Source organism: Danio rerio, chromosome 13 (assembly GCF_052040795.2).
Source record: "Danio rerio strain M-AB ecotype USA chromosome 13, GRCz13ab, whole genome shotgun sequence".
NCBI lineage: Eukaryota > Metazoa > Chordata > Actinopteri > Cypriniformes > Danionidae > Danio > Danio rerio.
In genome coordinates, this window is record NC_141033.1 from 45,600,569 (window position 1) to 45,619,940 (window position 19,372).

The 19,372-nt window shown below is 37.5% G+C and overlaps 1 protein-coding gene across 2 annotated transcripts in view; it reads left to right on the forward strand.

Moving 5' to 3' along the window:
* Nucleotides 1–19,372, forward strand: part of cdh23 (cadherin-related 23) — a 495,141-nt gene that overhangs the window by 230,410 nt on the left and 245,359 nt on the right. For both annotated transcript variants that reach the window (XM_087277778.1, NM_214809.1), the window contains 2 exon segments: nucleotides 1,454–1,566; nucleotides 13,287–13,475. In XM_087277778.1, the coding sequence (XP_087133904.1) occupies nucleotides 1,454–1,566; nucleotides 13,287–13,475 (302 nt within the window).

Below are 19,372 nucleotides of genomic sequence, written 5' to 3' on the forward strand. Positions count from 1 at the left end.
ATCCTCGAGCCCAGGGCTCCCTCCTGTTTGCATGGCTACTGGGGAGTTTGAGCTCAGGTAGTATTTAAGAACTCCCCCCTTATTTAGAGCTGATGGCAGATTACAAATTGCTACATAGAGTAGTACTGTAGTGCTAATTTAGATCAATCAGTTCACTTATGACACATGTTTTGGACTTTGCAAGGAAATTGGACAACCTGGGGGAAACCCATGTGAGCACGGGGAGAACTCCGCACAGAAACGACAGCTGACCTGTTAAGGATTTGAGCTACTGACTGTAAGGCAACAGTGTTAACCACTGGGCCACCGTGCCACCCTATAAAGATAAAAGGGGAGGGGTAGGGGTGGAAAGGGGGATTCCTCAAGCCGAAGATAACTAAAGTAAGAAACTCTGGTTATTTATAGTAAGTAGTAAGGAATCATTTGATTGGTGAATTATGTGTTAGCTAATGCAGGACCAGCCGTGATCAATCATAAGCACATGCTCCTCAAGAACAGTGTATAAATAAACTTCACTAAGTTAAGCTTTGCATAACAAAAAAAATGTAGCTGAAGCATTGTTAACTCAGTAATATTAGTTAAAGTAACCTAAAAACATTTCTGTTTATTTAACAGTGTTTTTTACAGTGTATTATACTATTTGGCCCTTATATATTATATTTAGGCTTTTAACTGATCTTTTAATTGCTTAATGTGTATGTTTAAAGAAATGTGTCTCTAAACAAGGCATAAACTTCACTGTGTAAATTGTTGTATTTCAGCAAAACAGCTAAAATTCATCAAAAATAACAAATAGTTAATATTACATATTCTAATAGGGATATGTGCTTTTAAGGTTTATAATGGCTTTCAATTACAATTAAGACCTTGAGCAAAAGCCGATTTAAATGCAGTGGAGCACTATTGAAATAAAATAATAATAATAATAATAATAATTTATGCTTGTAGAGAGAAACATGTTGGCTGCAAAAGCAAAGTCTTAGCAAAGGCCTCACAGACTGATAGCTCTCTAATAACAATAATAGATACCACAGTCCTTATTGATGAGAAAATGTATACCATTTTTGTTTTAAACCTTTGAATTTGCCATACCAGATAAATGAATACTTTTAATTCCTTGGCTTAAAGCTGATGATCGGGACGTTCCCCCTGGAGCGGAGGTTACATGCCCTGCTCTAGGGCAGAATGGTGATTAGGGAACTCCACGACCCTCCGCTTCCCTCGCGCCTCTGAGGATTGTGACCTACAACCTTTAAGTTTGGGCTCAGATATTTAACCGCTTTATAATCATGACCCTCCAATAATTAAAATATCCAAATGTTGAGAAATGTTCAGAATTTAATGAGGATACATACTCTAGTGATTAAAATGGGAGTATTCAGTGCTAACAGAAGCATCTTCTGACCCAAATGCTGCCTCAAAAGTCATTGTTTTTTCCTATTGTATTCATCAGGTAACACCAACAGCATGTTTGCTCTTGATTACATCAGCGGATCCCTGACAGTGAGTGGACAGCTGGACCGGGAAAACCCACTGTACTCATCTGGATTCATCATCACAGTGAAGGTGCGACTCATTGTTTTTTGTTTTTTTTTTGTTTCTAATGTGTTTTGTTTGCTGTTGCTGGATTAACTGAGGCACTAGCTGTAAAAGCTCCGCCCTCTTCTGGACAGGGGAGGAGAATGTCAGTTTATTACAAGAAACTCAAAAACAGCATGGAAGAATTCAGCCAAAAACGGCCTTTACAGCATGGTTTAATATAAGTTCTGGGAGGATTTTGAGCTGAATCTTTATGGACACATTTTGGGAAGACATGAGGCTTATATTGCAACTTGTAAAATGGGCATAATAGGCCCCCTTAAAATTGTTTTTTTCAATTCCAGCTTCTAAAAGGGCTCTAAATCAGTGTTCGTATTCATATCAGTTCCATTTGAGCTCCTCCTGTTCTGCCTCGAGAAAAGATACACATCAGAACAGATACACATTCAGAGTTTTTGTCAAAGTAATGGTTCTTTAACTACACTGTCAAACCCAACAGTCAACTTTATCAAATAAAATGAGTATAGTTAACTCAAAATTTACTGAAAGTTAATTCTACTCATTTGAAAAGAGTTTTGAACTCAGTGTTGAAGGTAATGGGTTAATTAAATGACACATTAATTCAACTTAAATGGAGTAAGTTCACAGTACTCGTAAAGAGTAGTTTTTTTTTTTTACTCAAATGGTTTGTAGCAATCACTTTCCTCAAACGGTTTGAGTTGCCTTAACTCATTGGGTTTTACAGTACTCAGTTGGGTCCCACTTTATATTAAGTGTCCTTAACTACTATGTACTTGCATAAAAAAATAAATACAATGTCCTTACTGTGTTTATGATGTATTTGAGAACACTTGTAGTGCTTTTGAGTGGGGATAGAGGTTGAGTTATGAACAGGTTTGCTGGTGTGGGTAGGTTTAAGGGTGGGTTAAAGTGTAAGGGGTGGTCAACAGTGTATTTACAAATGTAATTACAAAAGTTAACTACATGTGTTTAATCAAGCATAAGTACACAATACAATACACACAATAAGTACATTGTAACAAACTATTAATTCCTGTGTAAATACATATTAGTTAAGGCCACTTGATATAAAGTGGGACCCTCAGTTGATTTGAGTTCTCTTCATTTATGGGTTTTACTGTGCTTAAATTGCTTCGTTTACTCAAATAAAGTAAGTTCTCAGAGCTCATTAGGATTAGTTTTTGAACTTAAATGGTTTGTTGTAATCAGTTTCCTCAAATGGTTAGAGTTACCTTAACGTTTTGGGTTTTACAGTTTAACTAACTAGCTAAGGCTGCATACACACTGCAGATCTTGATGGTCAAGTCCAATTTTGTAACTGCATCCAATTTTTTTGATGACCTGCAACATCTGATATCCGATTGTCTGCATTTACACTGCACACAGCAAAGGTGCAATGACCATGGGAAAAAAAAGAGCAGGCGCTGACTCACCGCTTATAATAAGAGCGCTCTTTTCTCCATTGGTGTATTTAATCTGTTCGCAGGGTTCCATTTTTAAATTCTTTTTGTTGTTTTACTATAGTTTATGGCAGAAGAGTTCTCATTTGGCCTTCTTTAAATCTTGACCAGTGGTTCTCAAACTGTGGTACGTGTACCACTAGTGATACGCAGGCTTCTTTCTAGTGGTACGCGGAGGAATAAAATATGTCATGTACATGCTACACACATTTCAAAATTTATCAAAAATGATGTGTATAATATGCCATATATGACATATAGCCTATATTTCTGAGGTAATCTGCCCCTTTTTTAACTGTGCAGAGTTGTAGCTGCTTTACTGGGCCTACTACGCTACTGTATTTCAATACTGCTCATTTTGGTGGTACGTGGAGAGACAATTCTTTTCTGAGGTGGTACTTGATGAAAAAAGTTCAAGAACCACTGATCTAGACCCTTTTAAACCAGCAGGCATCTTAATGTAATATCCATGGCGTGATTTTTGCAAGGGATGTACTTGTGCTACATGGCAATATAAAAGCTTTTCAGTCCTTGTGTTTGAGATTTAAGGTTTGGAACTCTGCTGAAGTCTGTTCTGAAATAAAAGCATCAGAGTTGATATCATTCGCTACCGCTTTTAAAGATGCTCGACTCGCATTAACAGGTGAAAATCCAATCTACTTACACTGCACACACATAGCATGCACAAATACCATATTTTATGCATTGTTTGGACCAGTTCTTTGAGTATTTTCCTTAATAGAACAAAAACAACTGTTCATAGATTTGTGGAGAAGCTGGATTGGGACTTGGAAACAGAACAGTTAAGTTCCTTAAGCTCTTAAAACCTTTTATCATAAGTCTTTTAACACAGTGTGAGATTCAAATCCACTAATGCATTATTAAAATCTGTTCTGTAGTGTTTCAAGGTCAACATTGATTTTAAATGAGGAATGAAATCACACAAAAGCAGATTTGCTCTGTTTCCAGAAATTCTCATGTAGTGGTTGCGGGCAGCCTCTCGTCGCCTGCGCTGAACTCATTGGGATCTCTGCCAAATGCAGTATTGATTTTACAGTAAATGTTTGCGTAGTGTGACTGTAATTTATCGAGCCATTTACCCACACTGAGCATCTCAGGATCATTGTGTGAAAAGGTCTCTCTGACCCTGGAGCTTTCAACATGTATAGCTCTCATTGTGTGGCTGTTAGAAACATGCAAAACACTTCAAATTGCACTGAAAGCTTGCTGTGCATGTTTCGAAAGTAATCTATAAGAAATGTGCAGCCTATTGATGAGGAGTTCCACTCAAGTGTAAGTTCAAGTGTTTTTGTGACTGATCACATGAACACCGATGTTGCTTACATTGAAGCTGAGAATGTTGGTTCACGTTTTCCCCTCAAAACGAATGAACACAAATCTATTACAGTAGTCTTTTGCAGGTATTCTCAAAGTCTCAATTCAAATGTCCTAATCTGAATTTCATCAATGTCAAAGGTTTGTAAAAATTGATTATAACTAAACATGTTTTAACAAACATGCACATACTTAAATCAAGAAGGAAATACTGAGCAGTCTAATGTGAGAATTAACACTGTATTTCATCTGCTACCAAAAGTTTTCATTGTGTTGTTTAAAATTTCCATATTTCCAAAACTCCAACTCTAATTACTAAGCTAAAACAGAGCAGTTTTGGGTCACTTTATTTTGATGGTCCGTTTGTTGAATATAAGTTACATTGCATCTACATGCCAACTAATTCTTATTAGATTATAAGTAGACTGTTAGGTTGGGGTTAGGGTTAGTCTAAGGTGGCATGTACATGCAACGTTTCTTATAGTCAGTTAAATGTCTGTTGAAGTAGCAGGATCAGAAGATATTAAGCAGACAGTCTACTAATACTCAAATGGACCATCAACATTAAGTGTTACTCAGTTTTGTTCTGGATTGCAGCAGAATGAACATCTCTGTCCAATCATCTTTTTTTGAAAACTGACATCCTCATGCATTCAAATAATTCTCGCTGTGGTGAGGAGTGTCTTCCGATTATGACAAACATCATTATGAGAAGTTTTAAAGATCACCTACAGATTAATTTCAGGCCATCACCGAAAAGACATCAAGCACTAATTCCACACTTTAAATCCCTTACATCCCCAATTTTTGCTCTTGATGTATGACATAGAAATGGGTCTGGATTGAATTCTCTCCAGCTCTGGATGTAGATTCATGTCCAGTGCTGCTCTAATAATTCTTGCTGCTGTTGTAGCCTGTTGGAAAGAGTGTCCATGCAACAGATGCCCTGTGTGTGTGTGTGTGGTCCTGGTAGTTACTAAATTGTGGTGACCAAATGTTCCCCCAAGTAATGTAATACAAGTAATTTTTGACCTTGTAAGGACGTTTCTTGGGTCCCATGAGGAAAACTGTTTATAAATAATGTAGAATTAAGTATGTTGTGAGGGATGTTTGGGAGGTTAGGGTTAGGTAACACAATATGTGGTTTGTACAGTATAAACATTGTCGTATAAAGCCCCCATAAAGCATTAAAACCCAATGTGTGTGATGTCATCGTTATCTCTGTGTCCCACTGGCAGTTCCAGGGCCAAACAGTGTGTGCGTTTCTGTGTGTGTGTTTGATTGTCCCTCTAGACCTCAGCCAGTCAGCCAGGGAAAGTCTTTGTTACTGTCTCACCATCTCTGAGAGCTCAGTTTAGTGGAGGCCTTCAGGCTCCTGAAATATTCTCTCAGACACGCGCACCTTTGCCTCCTCTTCAGGCTGAATGGCCAAGGAGATGAGAGAGAAGGAAAGGAAGAAAATGAACAAAGTGAAGGAATAGAAAGAGGAGCAGACAGATTTGAGCTTAGAGCATTTTTTCCTAATAAAGACCACGTGTGTGAGTCTTAGAGCAGTTTCTTGTGTTAACCTGCTAATTTAATCAGTATTTGGTGGAATATTGTTGATTTTCAATATAAACTAATAATAACACATTTATTTTAATAACAAATTGTGATTTTCAAATTGACTCTAAATTAGATCTGCATGGGACTGAATTTTTTGTCCTGCTCCCGCCAGGTTTTATTCCACACCTGGCCACTCCCGCTGTATATTCAACCTTTGTTCCCCCGGTGCCCAACTTGCCCCGTTGTCTACTCGTTCCCACTAAATTTAGATCTGAATTCCAAAATCTCACGTTAAAATTGGGTATACTACCAAAAGTGTAGGTTGTGCAAGCATTACAGGCTAAATGTCGACATGAGTGCCGCCTTAAACAGTATACTGCGGTGAGGTTTATGGCTTTATAGTAGGTACATATTGGGCCAAGGAAGATTGTAAAATGTATAGCGAGTAAATATGCCTCCCAAAAAACACCCAGCTGGATGCTACTGAGTCCAACAGTCTATAACAATCAACACACAGCACCACGGTGGATGCACATGCTCTCTTTCTTGCTTGTTTGCTTGATTGCTTGCTTGCTCTGTTTATTGGAAATGCTATATTGACTACGTTTACATGGACATCAGTAATCGAATTATTTTTCTTAATCTAATTAAGACAATAATATGATTAAGGTGTTTACATGAGGTTTTGAATGTTTCTTTCATGATCCCTTTTTACATGTAGCACATATTTCGGTTAATGTCATTGTGTCACCACGGTATCCACATTTACTCCGGAGTTTCATGTAATTTTGGGTGTTTCATTTTTAGTTTGTCGACTTTAACTGCAGTTTGGCACTTTCACTTTTATTCTGGAACATTTCATGCATGCCCCCCGTGAAAAACAAGGTTTTGAATGCAACTATGAGCTGCTGGAAGAGTGTTGTTTTAATGGAAGTTTATACTACATGCTGAATGGAAGAAAAAAAACCTCTGCATTTCACGATGCAGGTGTCTGTGGTCTGCACTGACATGGTAGGTGTAAAGAGGGTCAAACAGCTGTGTGTGTGTGTGTGTGTGTGTGTGTGTGTGTGTGTGTGTGTGTGTGTGTGTGTGTGTGTGTGTGTGTGTGTGTGTGTGTGTGTGTGTGTGTGTGTGTGTGTGTGTGTGTGTGTGTGTGTGTGTGTGTGTGTGTGTGTGTGTGTGTGTGTGTGTGTGTGTGTGTGGACTGTCCTATCGCAAAACGTGGCAAAAAGTCCTACATGACGGTAAAAGTTCGATTAAGGTGTTTACATGTCTGTACTGCACTTCAATAGTGCGACTAAAATCTGCATACTCCACTTGTTTTAATGCCATTTCTCTTTAGTTCGATTATGACCTTAATTTGATTTAATTAATTAAAAATCTGTTTACATAATAGACTCTTAATCAGAGTGTTGTTTTAATCACATTATTGGTGTCCATGTAAACGTACTCATTGTTAGACCGCCCACTCCCATTCAAATGTTGTAATATGCTTCTACTTTGTTCATTATATTATATTACATGCAGATACTCTCCTACAAAAACAATCTCAATCTAAAATAGTTTATTTCCAATAAGTCTTATAAGTTATAATTTATATCACAATATAAATTGCAGACGAGTGACATGGTGGCTCAGTGGTTAGCACTGTCGCCTCACAGCAAGAAGGTCACTGGTTCGAGTTTTGGTTGGGTCAGTGGGCATTTCTGTGTGGGGTTTGCATGTTTTCATATTGTTGGCGTGTTTTTTTTCCAGGTGCTCCAGTTTCCCCCACAGTCCAAACACATCTGCTCTTGGTAAATTGACTAAACTAAATTAACCGTGTTGTATGTGTGTGAATGTGAGAGTGTGTGGGTGTTTCCCAGTACTGGGTTGCGGCTGGAAGAGCATCCACTGCGTAAAAACATATGCTAGAGTAGTTGGCTGTTCTTTCTGCTTTGGCAACCCCTGATAAGTAAGGGACTAAGCCGAAGGAAAATGAATAAATGAATTCAAGGCCTGGAAAGTGCTTGAATTAAAAATTGATGGTGTTATTTTAACAATTGTACTGTGCTGATTTCAAAAACTGAAAAAAAAAAAAAAATAGGAAATTCTTCATTTAAATAGAAGAATTTTGAAAAATTATGCATTTTATCAATATTTCAGAACCCACATTTGAATATTACAGTATTGAATTCATTTAATTGTATTAAAGTTCTTTGAACATGACGGTCAACCTTTTTAAAAAATGACACATTCGAAACATCATCCTTACTATTACCCTCTAATGTGAATATTAAGTGTAAGTGAAATGTTAAGTACAGGAAGGATTGTCATGGCTTGCTTGTGCCCCTATATCCGCTGGGAGTGTAAATTAAGGTGCTCAATATGAAATTATTAGTGATTTAAAAAGTCTTTGAAAGTCCTTGAATTTGGTGTTCATGAAAGAGTGGGAACTCTGTTTATAGAAAAAAATAGAATAAAACAATTTTACTCCAAACCGTAAATCCAGAGAATTCTCTAATGTGTATATATGGTGCTATATATATATTTATGTTAGGTTAGAGCTTTATTCAGAGTGAGCTGAAAATGACCTGAAAGTGCTGTGTGTGGGATTTTGTTTCCAAAAGATTGGTGGAGATTTGAGCCTCTGCAGATTTCTGTCATTATTCCTCTGGATTTGACACACTCGTCATGATAGCCATCATTATCGCCTCTGCTCTGATAAGACCCCATTGAGCTGCTGCTGGTGTCTCTAGATTTGCACAAACCTTAAAGTCTGCAGTGCTTTCTTTTAGCACAATCACACAAGAGTATATAGTTAAAATCAGAATTATTAGCCCTCCTGAATTATTAGCTCCTTGTTTATTTTTCCCCCAATTTTTGTTTAGAAGAAATATATATTTTTCGACATTTCAAACATAATAGTTTTAATTGATTTCTAGTAACTGATTTCTTTTATCTTTGCCATGATGACAGTACATAATATTTTGCTAGATATTTTTCAAGATACTAGTGTTCAGCTTAAAGTGACATTCAATTTAAAGGTTTAACTAGGTTAATTAGGCAAATTAGACTAATTAGGGAAGTCATTTGCTCCTTTCACACAGTGATAATGGTAATTATACAGAAATTTCCGGAACGACTTTACTGGTATATTCAAATATGCACCATTCATTCACACATCCATTCCAAAATGCAGTTAAATTCTTACATCATTAACCAGAAATGACCTCTAATTAGCCCCGATTGTATTTGTAAACATAAAGGGAGTTGATGGTTTCACTTTTGTTTTAAACTTGTCCCAGAGACTGACCGAAAACGTTACCATCCAAAGGCAGAGGCGCTAACCGCAGCTAAAAACAGCTTTGTTTACACATGTGACTACATTACAAATGCTGATGATATGAAGGAACACTTTCAAGATGTACATTTTAGTGTGTGCTGCAGCTTGTGAGATACTTCTTAAAACGGAAGAAGTGTTGTGGGTTACTCAAATCTGACTGACCGGAGCGCTCCTTCACATGCCTGTGCAGCACGGAGCTGAACACAGAGTGTGCAGGTAAACGCATGGTGGTTTATCATAAGCACTTTATTGATCATTTCTTCCACAGTTTGCACTAAAAATGAACATAGAAACATGATCTGATTCAAAAGCAGCAGCTAAATGTTTCTGGAGAAGGATTCACAAGCGTTTATTTTCATAAACAGTGCAGATGTTAAAAAGCGTCTGATTGGCCGCAGTAGACATCCCACGCCATTCCTCTTTCCGGCAATTTTCCTTCTGAATATTTGAATAAGAAGTTTCACAGGAGGGCTGATCATTTTGACTTCAACTGTATATGAATACATAAACAAATAGCTCAATAATAAAACGGCTCGGTCTCATCAGCACAAAGATAAATGCGTAAAACTCATGCAATACTGCAAATCGTTGTATGTACAATCAAAACATTTTGTAATAATTATGTTAAATCAGCACTTTCCCAAAGGCTTCAGCCAAATTTCAAAGCCAGCAATGAAGTTTTGCTCACAGTTCAGTTCAGTGATTATTCCTGTGTCTTTCTCTGCCCCTTCAATATTATATATATTCCCATCCGGACAGTTTCATAAATGCGTTTTGGATTCTTCTGCTCTATTTACAGCCATAAACCGCACAGCTGTAGCTCTCTAAATTGAAATCAATGGTTTGCCACTAAAAGCGAAACTCCGAACCAAAACGAGCGCAAGAAAAACCTCCCAAAATATTCATAAGTTATAGATTTTCATTATCTGTTTCTCTCTCCCGAGCTCCCTTTATATACTTTTCTCGTTACCATTTTAACTTCTCTCTCTCTCTCTCTGTCTTCCACTCCGTTATTGGTGGCATTATTGATTCGGAGTGAAAAGTAATAAAACTAATTTCTCAACTTCACAGAGCTCAGATAGGCTGGAGTGCGCTGGGCTTGGAGGTCAGTGCATTTATTATATGGAGGGACAGAGAAAAGATGTGTGAGCGGTGATGTTAAACGACACAATTCATGATTAACCCGATCCTCCATCCTCAGTTCACTCCGCATCTCCTCTCTGCACAAAACACCATTATTCCTTTGGATTTCTTCCTAAATCCGACGCCATCCCTCAAAAAGCAGAGGCGAGAGAAAGAGGAGGGAAGAAAGAAAGTGATTGTGAGCAATTGTTTCCTGTCGATAAGACTTGTTCATCTTAAATCTCATTGGCTGCGTCTGTCTTTTTCCGCTCTGGCCCCGGTGTGCCCTCACTTACAGTGGACCTGTGGGATTTTCTCCCAGAATCCTCCCCTCAGATTTAATAAAGAGCCCGAGCTGAACAAATGGAGGAGATTGAAGACTAAACGTTAATGCTGCTTACTGCCAGATTCCCTCTATTATCACATCCGTTTCCTCTCTCGTGTCGTATATCTCCTCTCTGTCACTCTTATAGTGACTTTCTTTTGGTTTTCTAGGGCAATTTGATTGTTTTTTTATTTATTTTTTTTTTACATTTATCGCATTGAATGCCTGCTTTGGTTTTTGGGAAAGTTATTTTTTAAAAAGAGAGCTTAATATATTTGTAACAGAGGCCAGCTAGTGAAGTGCTGTGCAGGTAAACCTCACTCCTCTAAACCTCTAAAGGTGCTCCAGCAACAGACGCCAGAGGCCATGGTCTTTAGCCTCCTTGTTAGAGCAACCGACTCCCATGGAAAGAATTGTCGGTTTGATCCCAGCTCAGACTGGGATGAGTGCAGTAGGACCATTGGGTAACATGTGGGGTCTTATACCGGAAGGGATGTGAGGTTTAGGGGGGCTGAATGTAACAGAGGCTAGCTAGCGAAGTGTCATGCAGGTAAACCTCACTCCTCTGACCTCTAAAGGTGCTCTAGCGACATATGCTAGAGGCCATGATCTTTAGCCTCCCTGTTAGAGCAACCGAATCCTATGCAAAGGATCACTGGTTTGATCCCAACTCAGACCAGGTTGAGTGCAGTACGACCAGTGGATTACATGTGGGGGCTTGTCCGGGATGCTGTAGTGCAGGGGTCACCAACCCTGTTCCTGGAGAGCTACCTTCCTGCACATTTCAGTTGCAACCTTGACCAAACACACCTGTTTGTAATCATCAAGTGCTGCTTTAGGTATTAATAATTGGTTCAGGTGTGTTTGATCAGGGTTGGGACTGAATTCTGCAGGAAAGTAGCTCTCCAGGAACAGGGTTGGTGACTCCTGCTCTAGTGACTGACGCTAGAGGACATTGTCTTAAGTGTCCTTGTTAGAGCAACCAACTCACATGCAAAGAATCACCGGTTCGATGCCAGCTCAGACCGGGTACACATGGGGGCTCGTCCGGAATGTGAGTGAGTTTTAAGGGGTTGAGTGTAACAGAGGTCAGCTAGTGAAGTGCTATGCAGGTAAACCTCACTCCTCTGCCCTCTAAAGGTGCTCTAGCAACAGACATCCATGTTAGAGCAACCGGCTCCCATGCAAAGAATCACCAGTTCAATCCCAGCTCAGACTGGGTTGGGTGCAGTATATATATATAACAAAGTTTATTAAAGTGTGTTTTACAAATAGTACGTACATCTGGCTGACAAAAAAAGAGACAGTCACAAAAAAAAAGCAGAAGACAAAGCTGTGCAACACAGCTGTAAATGTTAAGTTCAAGGTCATGGAATTTACTGGAATATCATGTATTTTTTAAATTCCAGATTTTCAAGTCAGAGAATTTATATATTTTTATTTGTTTTTACTTTCCTCCCATTTGACTGTACCATGTAGACTGAAAAAAAAATATTCATTGGACTTGCTAAAATTTGTTTAGGTAAGTGGTGGCAAACTACTTAAATACGCTGAATTTAAACAAAGTGATAGCTTTTCTAGAGCGATTTGAGAGGTTTTTTTTTTCTAACATTTTTGGCATTTTATGCCTGCTATGGTTTTCAGCAACATTATTTTTATAAGAAAGCTAAATATATTATATAAAATGTAAGTTTATTAAAGATTATTAAAATGTGTTTTACAAACAGTATGTACACCTGCCTGACCAACAAAAGGGGGCTGCAGTCACAAAAAAATAACAGAAGACAAAGCTGTCACAACAAAGATGTAAAAGTTCCTATGCTTATAGATTTTTCTGGAATATCATGGAATTTAAAAAGGTCTATGCCAGATATTAAAACACATTGTATTTTATATTTGTTTTGTCCTTGTTATGGAATATCAGGGATTTTTTTTGCTTTTGCTTACTGTACCTCCCATTTGCTTACTGTACCTCCCATTTATGTTTTTTTAATCATATTGTTATTGTTTAAATATTTTTCAATGACATTATGTTATTTTTCCCTTTTGGCAACAGACAATCAAATGCAGTCACAAGGCTTTACCTGTTAAAATACATCTTTGAAACTCTTTAACTGTTTTTGGTCTGCTCAGTGCTCAATCTGTCACGCATACTGTAGATTTTGGACAAAATTTTATGATTTATAAACAACAGTAAATGTTTGACGTCCTCACATCAGAAAAAAAAGAACCAACAATCACAAATGCATAATTATATGTTTGCATTTAAAAAAATGCAGTTATAATGGATGTCGAAGGGTCAAAAACAGTCACCAACATAATGAAAGGGTAGTCAATTTGAACAGTTCACAGGAGTTAAATTAACAAGCCCTAATCAGTCATGTTCTCCAGCGTGATTCCCCAAAGAGAGGACCTAATTTAGGAGTCTCATGATCAATGTTAATATTCCTTAAAAAATCTTAGATAGTTCATTCTCTCATTAATGAGATTCTCTCAATATAACTTTTCCTTGTATAAAAAACAAACAAAAAATAAATAAATCTTTGGTTGCTCCCAGTTTTCATGTTGTGACATCAGCATCAGTTTGAAGCAGTGTGTTTCTGTCTTTCTGCAGGCCACAGAGCTGAATGATGACCGCACACCCTCTTCTGCCACCGTCACCACCACCTTCACCATCCTGCTGATCGATAAAAACGACAATCCACCCAGATTCAATAGCTCAGAGTATCGTGTCCTCATCACCGAGCTGGCGCAGGTCGGCTTCGCTCTGCCTCTGTACATACAGGTGGAAGACAAAGACGAGGTGAGTAGCACGCACAAACAATTTAATAACTCATTTCTAATAACTGATTTCTTTTATCCTCGCCATGATGACAGTACACAATATTTTTCTAGATATGTTTAAGGAAATACTGTGAGAAAATTCCTTGCTCTTTCAAACTTTGGGAATTGGGAATTATTTAAAAAACAAAACACAAATTCACAGGAGGGCTAATAATTTTGACTTTATCTGTGTATTCCCCCTCACATGACTTCACTGACACACATGAATTATTCAGACAGACACGTTGGCTTTGTTTCGCCTGAAATTCCTCCGAGTAGCAGAAGCTGTTTGCGAGAGGTTTTCATGAACTCCTGACCGCTTTTCACTGATCTCCTTCATGGCTGCAGCTCCAGAACAGACTCCGATCAGTCGGACGTCACCTTTTCTCACCTGCTGTCAGTCAAGCTTCAGACTAGTCAGTCTTGTGGATCTGCTCTCCTGGCTGCAGAAAAGCTCAAGTCAGCAACAACATGCTCGCGTAACTCGAAGCTAATTCTTTGCCATCTGTAAGCAGTTTTTGACACTGCCATCCACACATTTTGCTGGGCATTTTAGAGTCAGCACTTCCCCGGTTGTGTGTGAATAACGGGTCCAGGTCAGTTGGAATCACTGGCTTCTTCACCTTGATCGCTCATCACTAGTTTATCCCAAGGCTAGAAATTTCTGCAATTTGTTTGCTGCCGATAAATGTGGCATTTTTGCTCCACTAGCTCAGAAACAGCAATGATTTGTGGGGCAATTATTTGATGGTTTTGGTCTTGTTTTAAAATGCATTTCAAAACAAATGTATATATACATTTGCTCATGCTCAACATTACCAATGACTAATTTTAATGCACACAAATAAATTATCAACACTTTTATTTCATTAATTATGCAACATTAGCACCCGGGCTAATTTTACTGCTGAGTAAATGCACTCAACACATTGATCACTGCACGTACTTGATCACTACATGTCAAATTGAGCATTTTTCACATTTACTGGCTCATCTTGGTCCGGGTGCTCTGGTTTCCCCTACAGTCCACAGACATGCGGGACAGGTGAATTGGGTAGGCTAAATTGTCCGTAGTGTATAAGTGTAAATGGGTGTGTATGTATATTTCCAAGGAATGGGTTGTGGCTGGAAGGGCATCCGCTGTGTGAAACATTTGCTGGATAAGTTGGCGGTTCATTCCGCTGTGGCAACCCCGGATTAATAAAGGGACTAAGCCGAAAAGAAAATGAATGAATGAATGGCTCATCTTGGGTATCAGAAATCTCCTCGATGCACATCTTCACCGCATGCTATGAAGTTTGTCACACCTCTGCAGCTGCGCACTTCACGGTTTCTGCACGCTTCACGGTTCATTCACAAAATATGTCACATCGTTTATGCTTTGCAGAGGACAACAGCCAATCACATTACTTTTCCAGGGTTGGATAAACGTGATTGGCTAGCATCTGCTTTAGGCTATTTGCATGGAGCAAACTAACTGCCATCTCTTTAATGATTTAAAGTTTTCTCAAAGTTCATGTGAATCTTTGACTCTGACATAATAAAAAAAAAACATTTAAATAATTACTTTAAATAATCCAAGGGCAGCTTTATTCCGTGAACCACCTTAGTGTGTAAAGCTGCAAAGATCAAACTACGTGATTTGCTCAGCACAACTAGTCGACATAAGTCAAAAAGCATCACAATTAGTCTGTGCAACCCCGAATATATTCATATGCATGAACTCTGTACCTTTTATCTATATCCTTTTATATTGTAATTGGGATAATGAGGGAATAACACAGACTTGTGGCCATGGAACAACTTAGAAGCCAATTGTCCAATAAATTTTGGTCCCTTAACAAGTGGGAGGCACATATTCAAACAGTTGTAATTCCTACAGCGTTTACCTGATTTGGATGTAAACACCCTCAAATTAAAGCTGACACTCTGCAGTTAAAGCACATCTAGTATCATTTCGAATACATCGTGTTGGTGTATAGAGGCAAAAATGTTAGAACTGTGTTGATATATAAAAATCAATACATTTATTTATTCATTCATTTTCTTTTTGGCTTAGTTCCTTTATTAATTTGGGGTTGCCACAGCGTAATGAACCGATAACTTATCCAGCATATGTTTTACGCAGTGTATGCCCTTCCAGCTGCAACCCATCACTGGGAAGCATCCATACACACTTATTCACACACATACACTATGGACAATTTAGCTTACCCAATTCACCTATAGCGCATGTCTTTGTACTGTGGTGGAAATCGAGGCACCTGGAGGAAACCCACGCAAACACAGGGAGAGCATGCAAACTCCACTCAGAAATGCCAAATGACACAGCTTACATTTTTGTTGTGAGGAGATTGTGCCACCCACAGCGGCACCGGGATGCCCCACAATACATTTATTATATAATATTGTTATGATTTGTATACAACAAATCTTTAAACCTAGATTAGGATAAATCCAACAAAAAATACAAAACATGAAAATCTTACATCATTTCACCTAATCTCCATTTAATAATAAAATTAAATAGTTTAATATAAAAAAATGACAAATACAGGACAAAACATACGATGTACTTTAAAATGAAATAAATCTATGAAATGATAAAAAGGTAAACAAAAAAATGTGTTTTATGATGTGTTCAAATTATCCTATTCATTCTTTAATATTCATTATCCTGATTGCTAGAAATAATTTTCAGATGTTGACAATATTTTGTCAGACTGGTTTTCAGCTGCACAGTAGCATGTATATTAGCAGCGTGTATTTTTAGCAGATAGGAAGTGTTTGATTTGTAGACAAGTGTATAAAAGCTGAGTTATGAGGCATAAATATTTACTTGGGCTGTTTATCCAGTGAAGAGCAGTATAAATGTTACAGCTTGTGAATATCAAAGGTCCACAGGGAACACTAGTCAGGGTTGGGGTTTGAACAATAAAATGCGCAGGATGTTTGCTTTCATGAGCATCATTTGCTGCGTTTGACACATTTAAAATAGGCTCATTCATTTCAGAGCTTTTACGCTGGAAGATTTAGAGAGCAACAGTATTAAAGAAACAGCAAACTTAAAATCGTATCTTATTTTCTGGAATACATTCATAATTCCTGTTACGTACATGTGTTCAATGTTTTTTATTGAAATCTGTTGATTCTAAATTGGCTAAAGCACTTTCAAAACTGGCTTAATTATATAAAATCATTATCATCACTAGAAACTTTTTACATTCGCTGATTGATTCATTGATTCATTTTACCTTTGGCTTAGTCATTTGGCTTAGTCATACACTTAGTATTTCACAGGTTGCAACAGCGGAATGAACCACCAACTGTTCCGGGATATGTTTTACGCAGCGGATGCCCTTCCAACCGCAAATCAATAAATGATGATTATGTTAGCTTCAAAGCCAAGTCGAATATAATAATAAATATTTTAATATTTTGGCCAGCAAAAAGGAAGCCTGTTAGCAAAATGTTTGAGTGGCATTGGCATGGAATATTGCAGCTTCAATGACTTTTAAAGGGGGTATTTCTGATGTGGGTGGCACGGTGGCTCGGTGGTCAGCACTGTCGCCTCACAGCAAGAAGGTTGCTGGTTCGAGTCCTGGCTGGGCCAGTCAGAATTTTTGTGTGCAGTTTGCATGTTCTCCCCGCGTTGGTGTGGGTTTCCTCCTAGTTTTCCAGTTTCCCCCAAAGTCCAAAAACATGCGCTATAGAAGAATTGAATTAGCTAAATTAGCCGTAGTGTGCGTGCGTGTGTGTGTGTGTGTTTGTTTGTGTGTGCGTGTGTGTGTGCGTGTGTGTGCGTGTGTGTGCGTGTGTGTGCGCGTGTGTGTGCGCGCGTGTGTGTGCGCGCGTGTGTGTGCGTGCGTGTGTGCGTGCGTGTGTGCGTGTGTGTGAATACGAGAGTGTATAGGTGTTTCTCAGTACCGGGTTGCAGCTGGAAGGGCATTCGCTAAAACATATGCAGGAATAGTTGGTGGTTCATTCCGCTGTGGCGACCCCTGATGAATAAGGACTAAGCTAAAAGAAAATGAATGAATGAATTTCTGATATGAAGGTCATGAGAGGAATTAAGGACACGCAAGGGTTAATATAGCTTTGTATTTCTGTCTGTGTGTGTATGCACTGCATAATAAATATATATTCAGATTATTTTGAAAAGGAAAAAATAACAAGTAAAATATATAAATTAATTATTAAATAGAAAGTCAGATACACTGTGAATCCAGAGTCTGAATAATCATCATATTATTCTGGTAAATATCAATCATACACAAGTTTTTTCCTATGCAGAACATTTGCATACAGTCCAAATTATACATATATTATACAGCAGAATTAATTAGAGTAGTATATTAGTATGCTCTTCTAAACGCAGCCAGGTAATTAAATAAAGCAAGAAGTGTTTTATCACCAGTAGTCAGTGACATTTTACTGCCTGACACTTTTGATTGGCAAATCAAAATTATATTGGTCTCCCAGTTATTTGAGTGCCTTTACCCTTCAGTCTCTGAGGGCACAGAAACCTTTGAGCAGCGGGCATTACCTTTTACACTGGAAATACATGTTAGAGGCGTTTTCAGACTCTGGAAAGTGCAGCTGAATAGAGAAAGCAGCTCTTCAATACAGTCAGGCTTGACTCTGATCCTAATGACTGATGAACAATAGTTTTCCAGAGTTCAGTAAACGCCTCACCCTCTGTGTCCGTGTTTGAAGAGGTTTCTTGGGCTCAACTGAGTGTTTATTTGGGGATTGATGGTTAAGCTGTCTTGTTTTTTTACAGGAGCTTTTGGGCTTCAGTGCTTCAAGATACAGTTTATTTTGGATGACAATGCACTGCCAGTCAGTTTATTTTATTATTATTTTATTGTATATTATTTCCTGACATTATTATATTTTCTCATGCATTTTTCCTCATGATTTATAGAAGACTAGAAAGTAATTGTGTATCTTTGGTGTGTAAGAAAACCTTCAACAAGAATTATTTAATGAGGTATTAAAAGGATTGCATTCAAACTAAATAAGAAGGTCTTAATTTAATTATGTTTTATGTTATAAATTATGTTTTATATTTTAACATACTGCTTTTATATTTAAATAAAGTCTTTAAATCTTAAAATTAATGTTTTTACATTAGGAAAAAAAAAAAAAAAATATATATATATATATATATATATATATATATATATATATATATATATATATATATATAATCACTTATGATTAACAGAACAGTGTTTAAAAATACATTTAGTCATTTACACACTCTCCGTGAATAAGAGGATTTATTTAAATATGTATTCAATTATATTTTAGGGTCAACAACTGCAGCATTCACACTAACTAACATGAACTTTTTTGCTGTTCATTTTATGTTTGCTGGATGCCAAACATGTAATTGCGTATTCTTGTAAATACAGAAGCCAGTCCTGGTATATTTCAGTGGATAAAGGGGATGACTTTTTGCCTTGCCTTGCAAAAGATAACCTTTTTTTTTGATAAAATTATTATATTTTGGTATATTTGGAAAATATTCTGTGACCTTTTGGAGAGTCCATATCAGGGATGATCAAACTTTTACATGTAAAGGACCAAAAACCAAATGTCATTGATAGCCACGGGCCAAAGATAATTATACTTAACAATGTTATTTTAAAGTTGCATTTGGTCATTTCCTAATAAACAAATAAAAAAACATTCATTTGAATCGTATTAGCTAATGCAGTGTAAAATTTAAAAATTCTGACTTAACATTATTAAAACAATCACATTAATAACACAGTGGAGTTCAATGTGGAATAAACTAATCAAGCAGAATCTGCCTTCACCTTGATTTGCTCACTAAAGTCCTCTACACTTCGGGTGACAGTATGTACA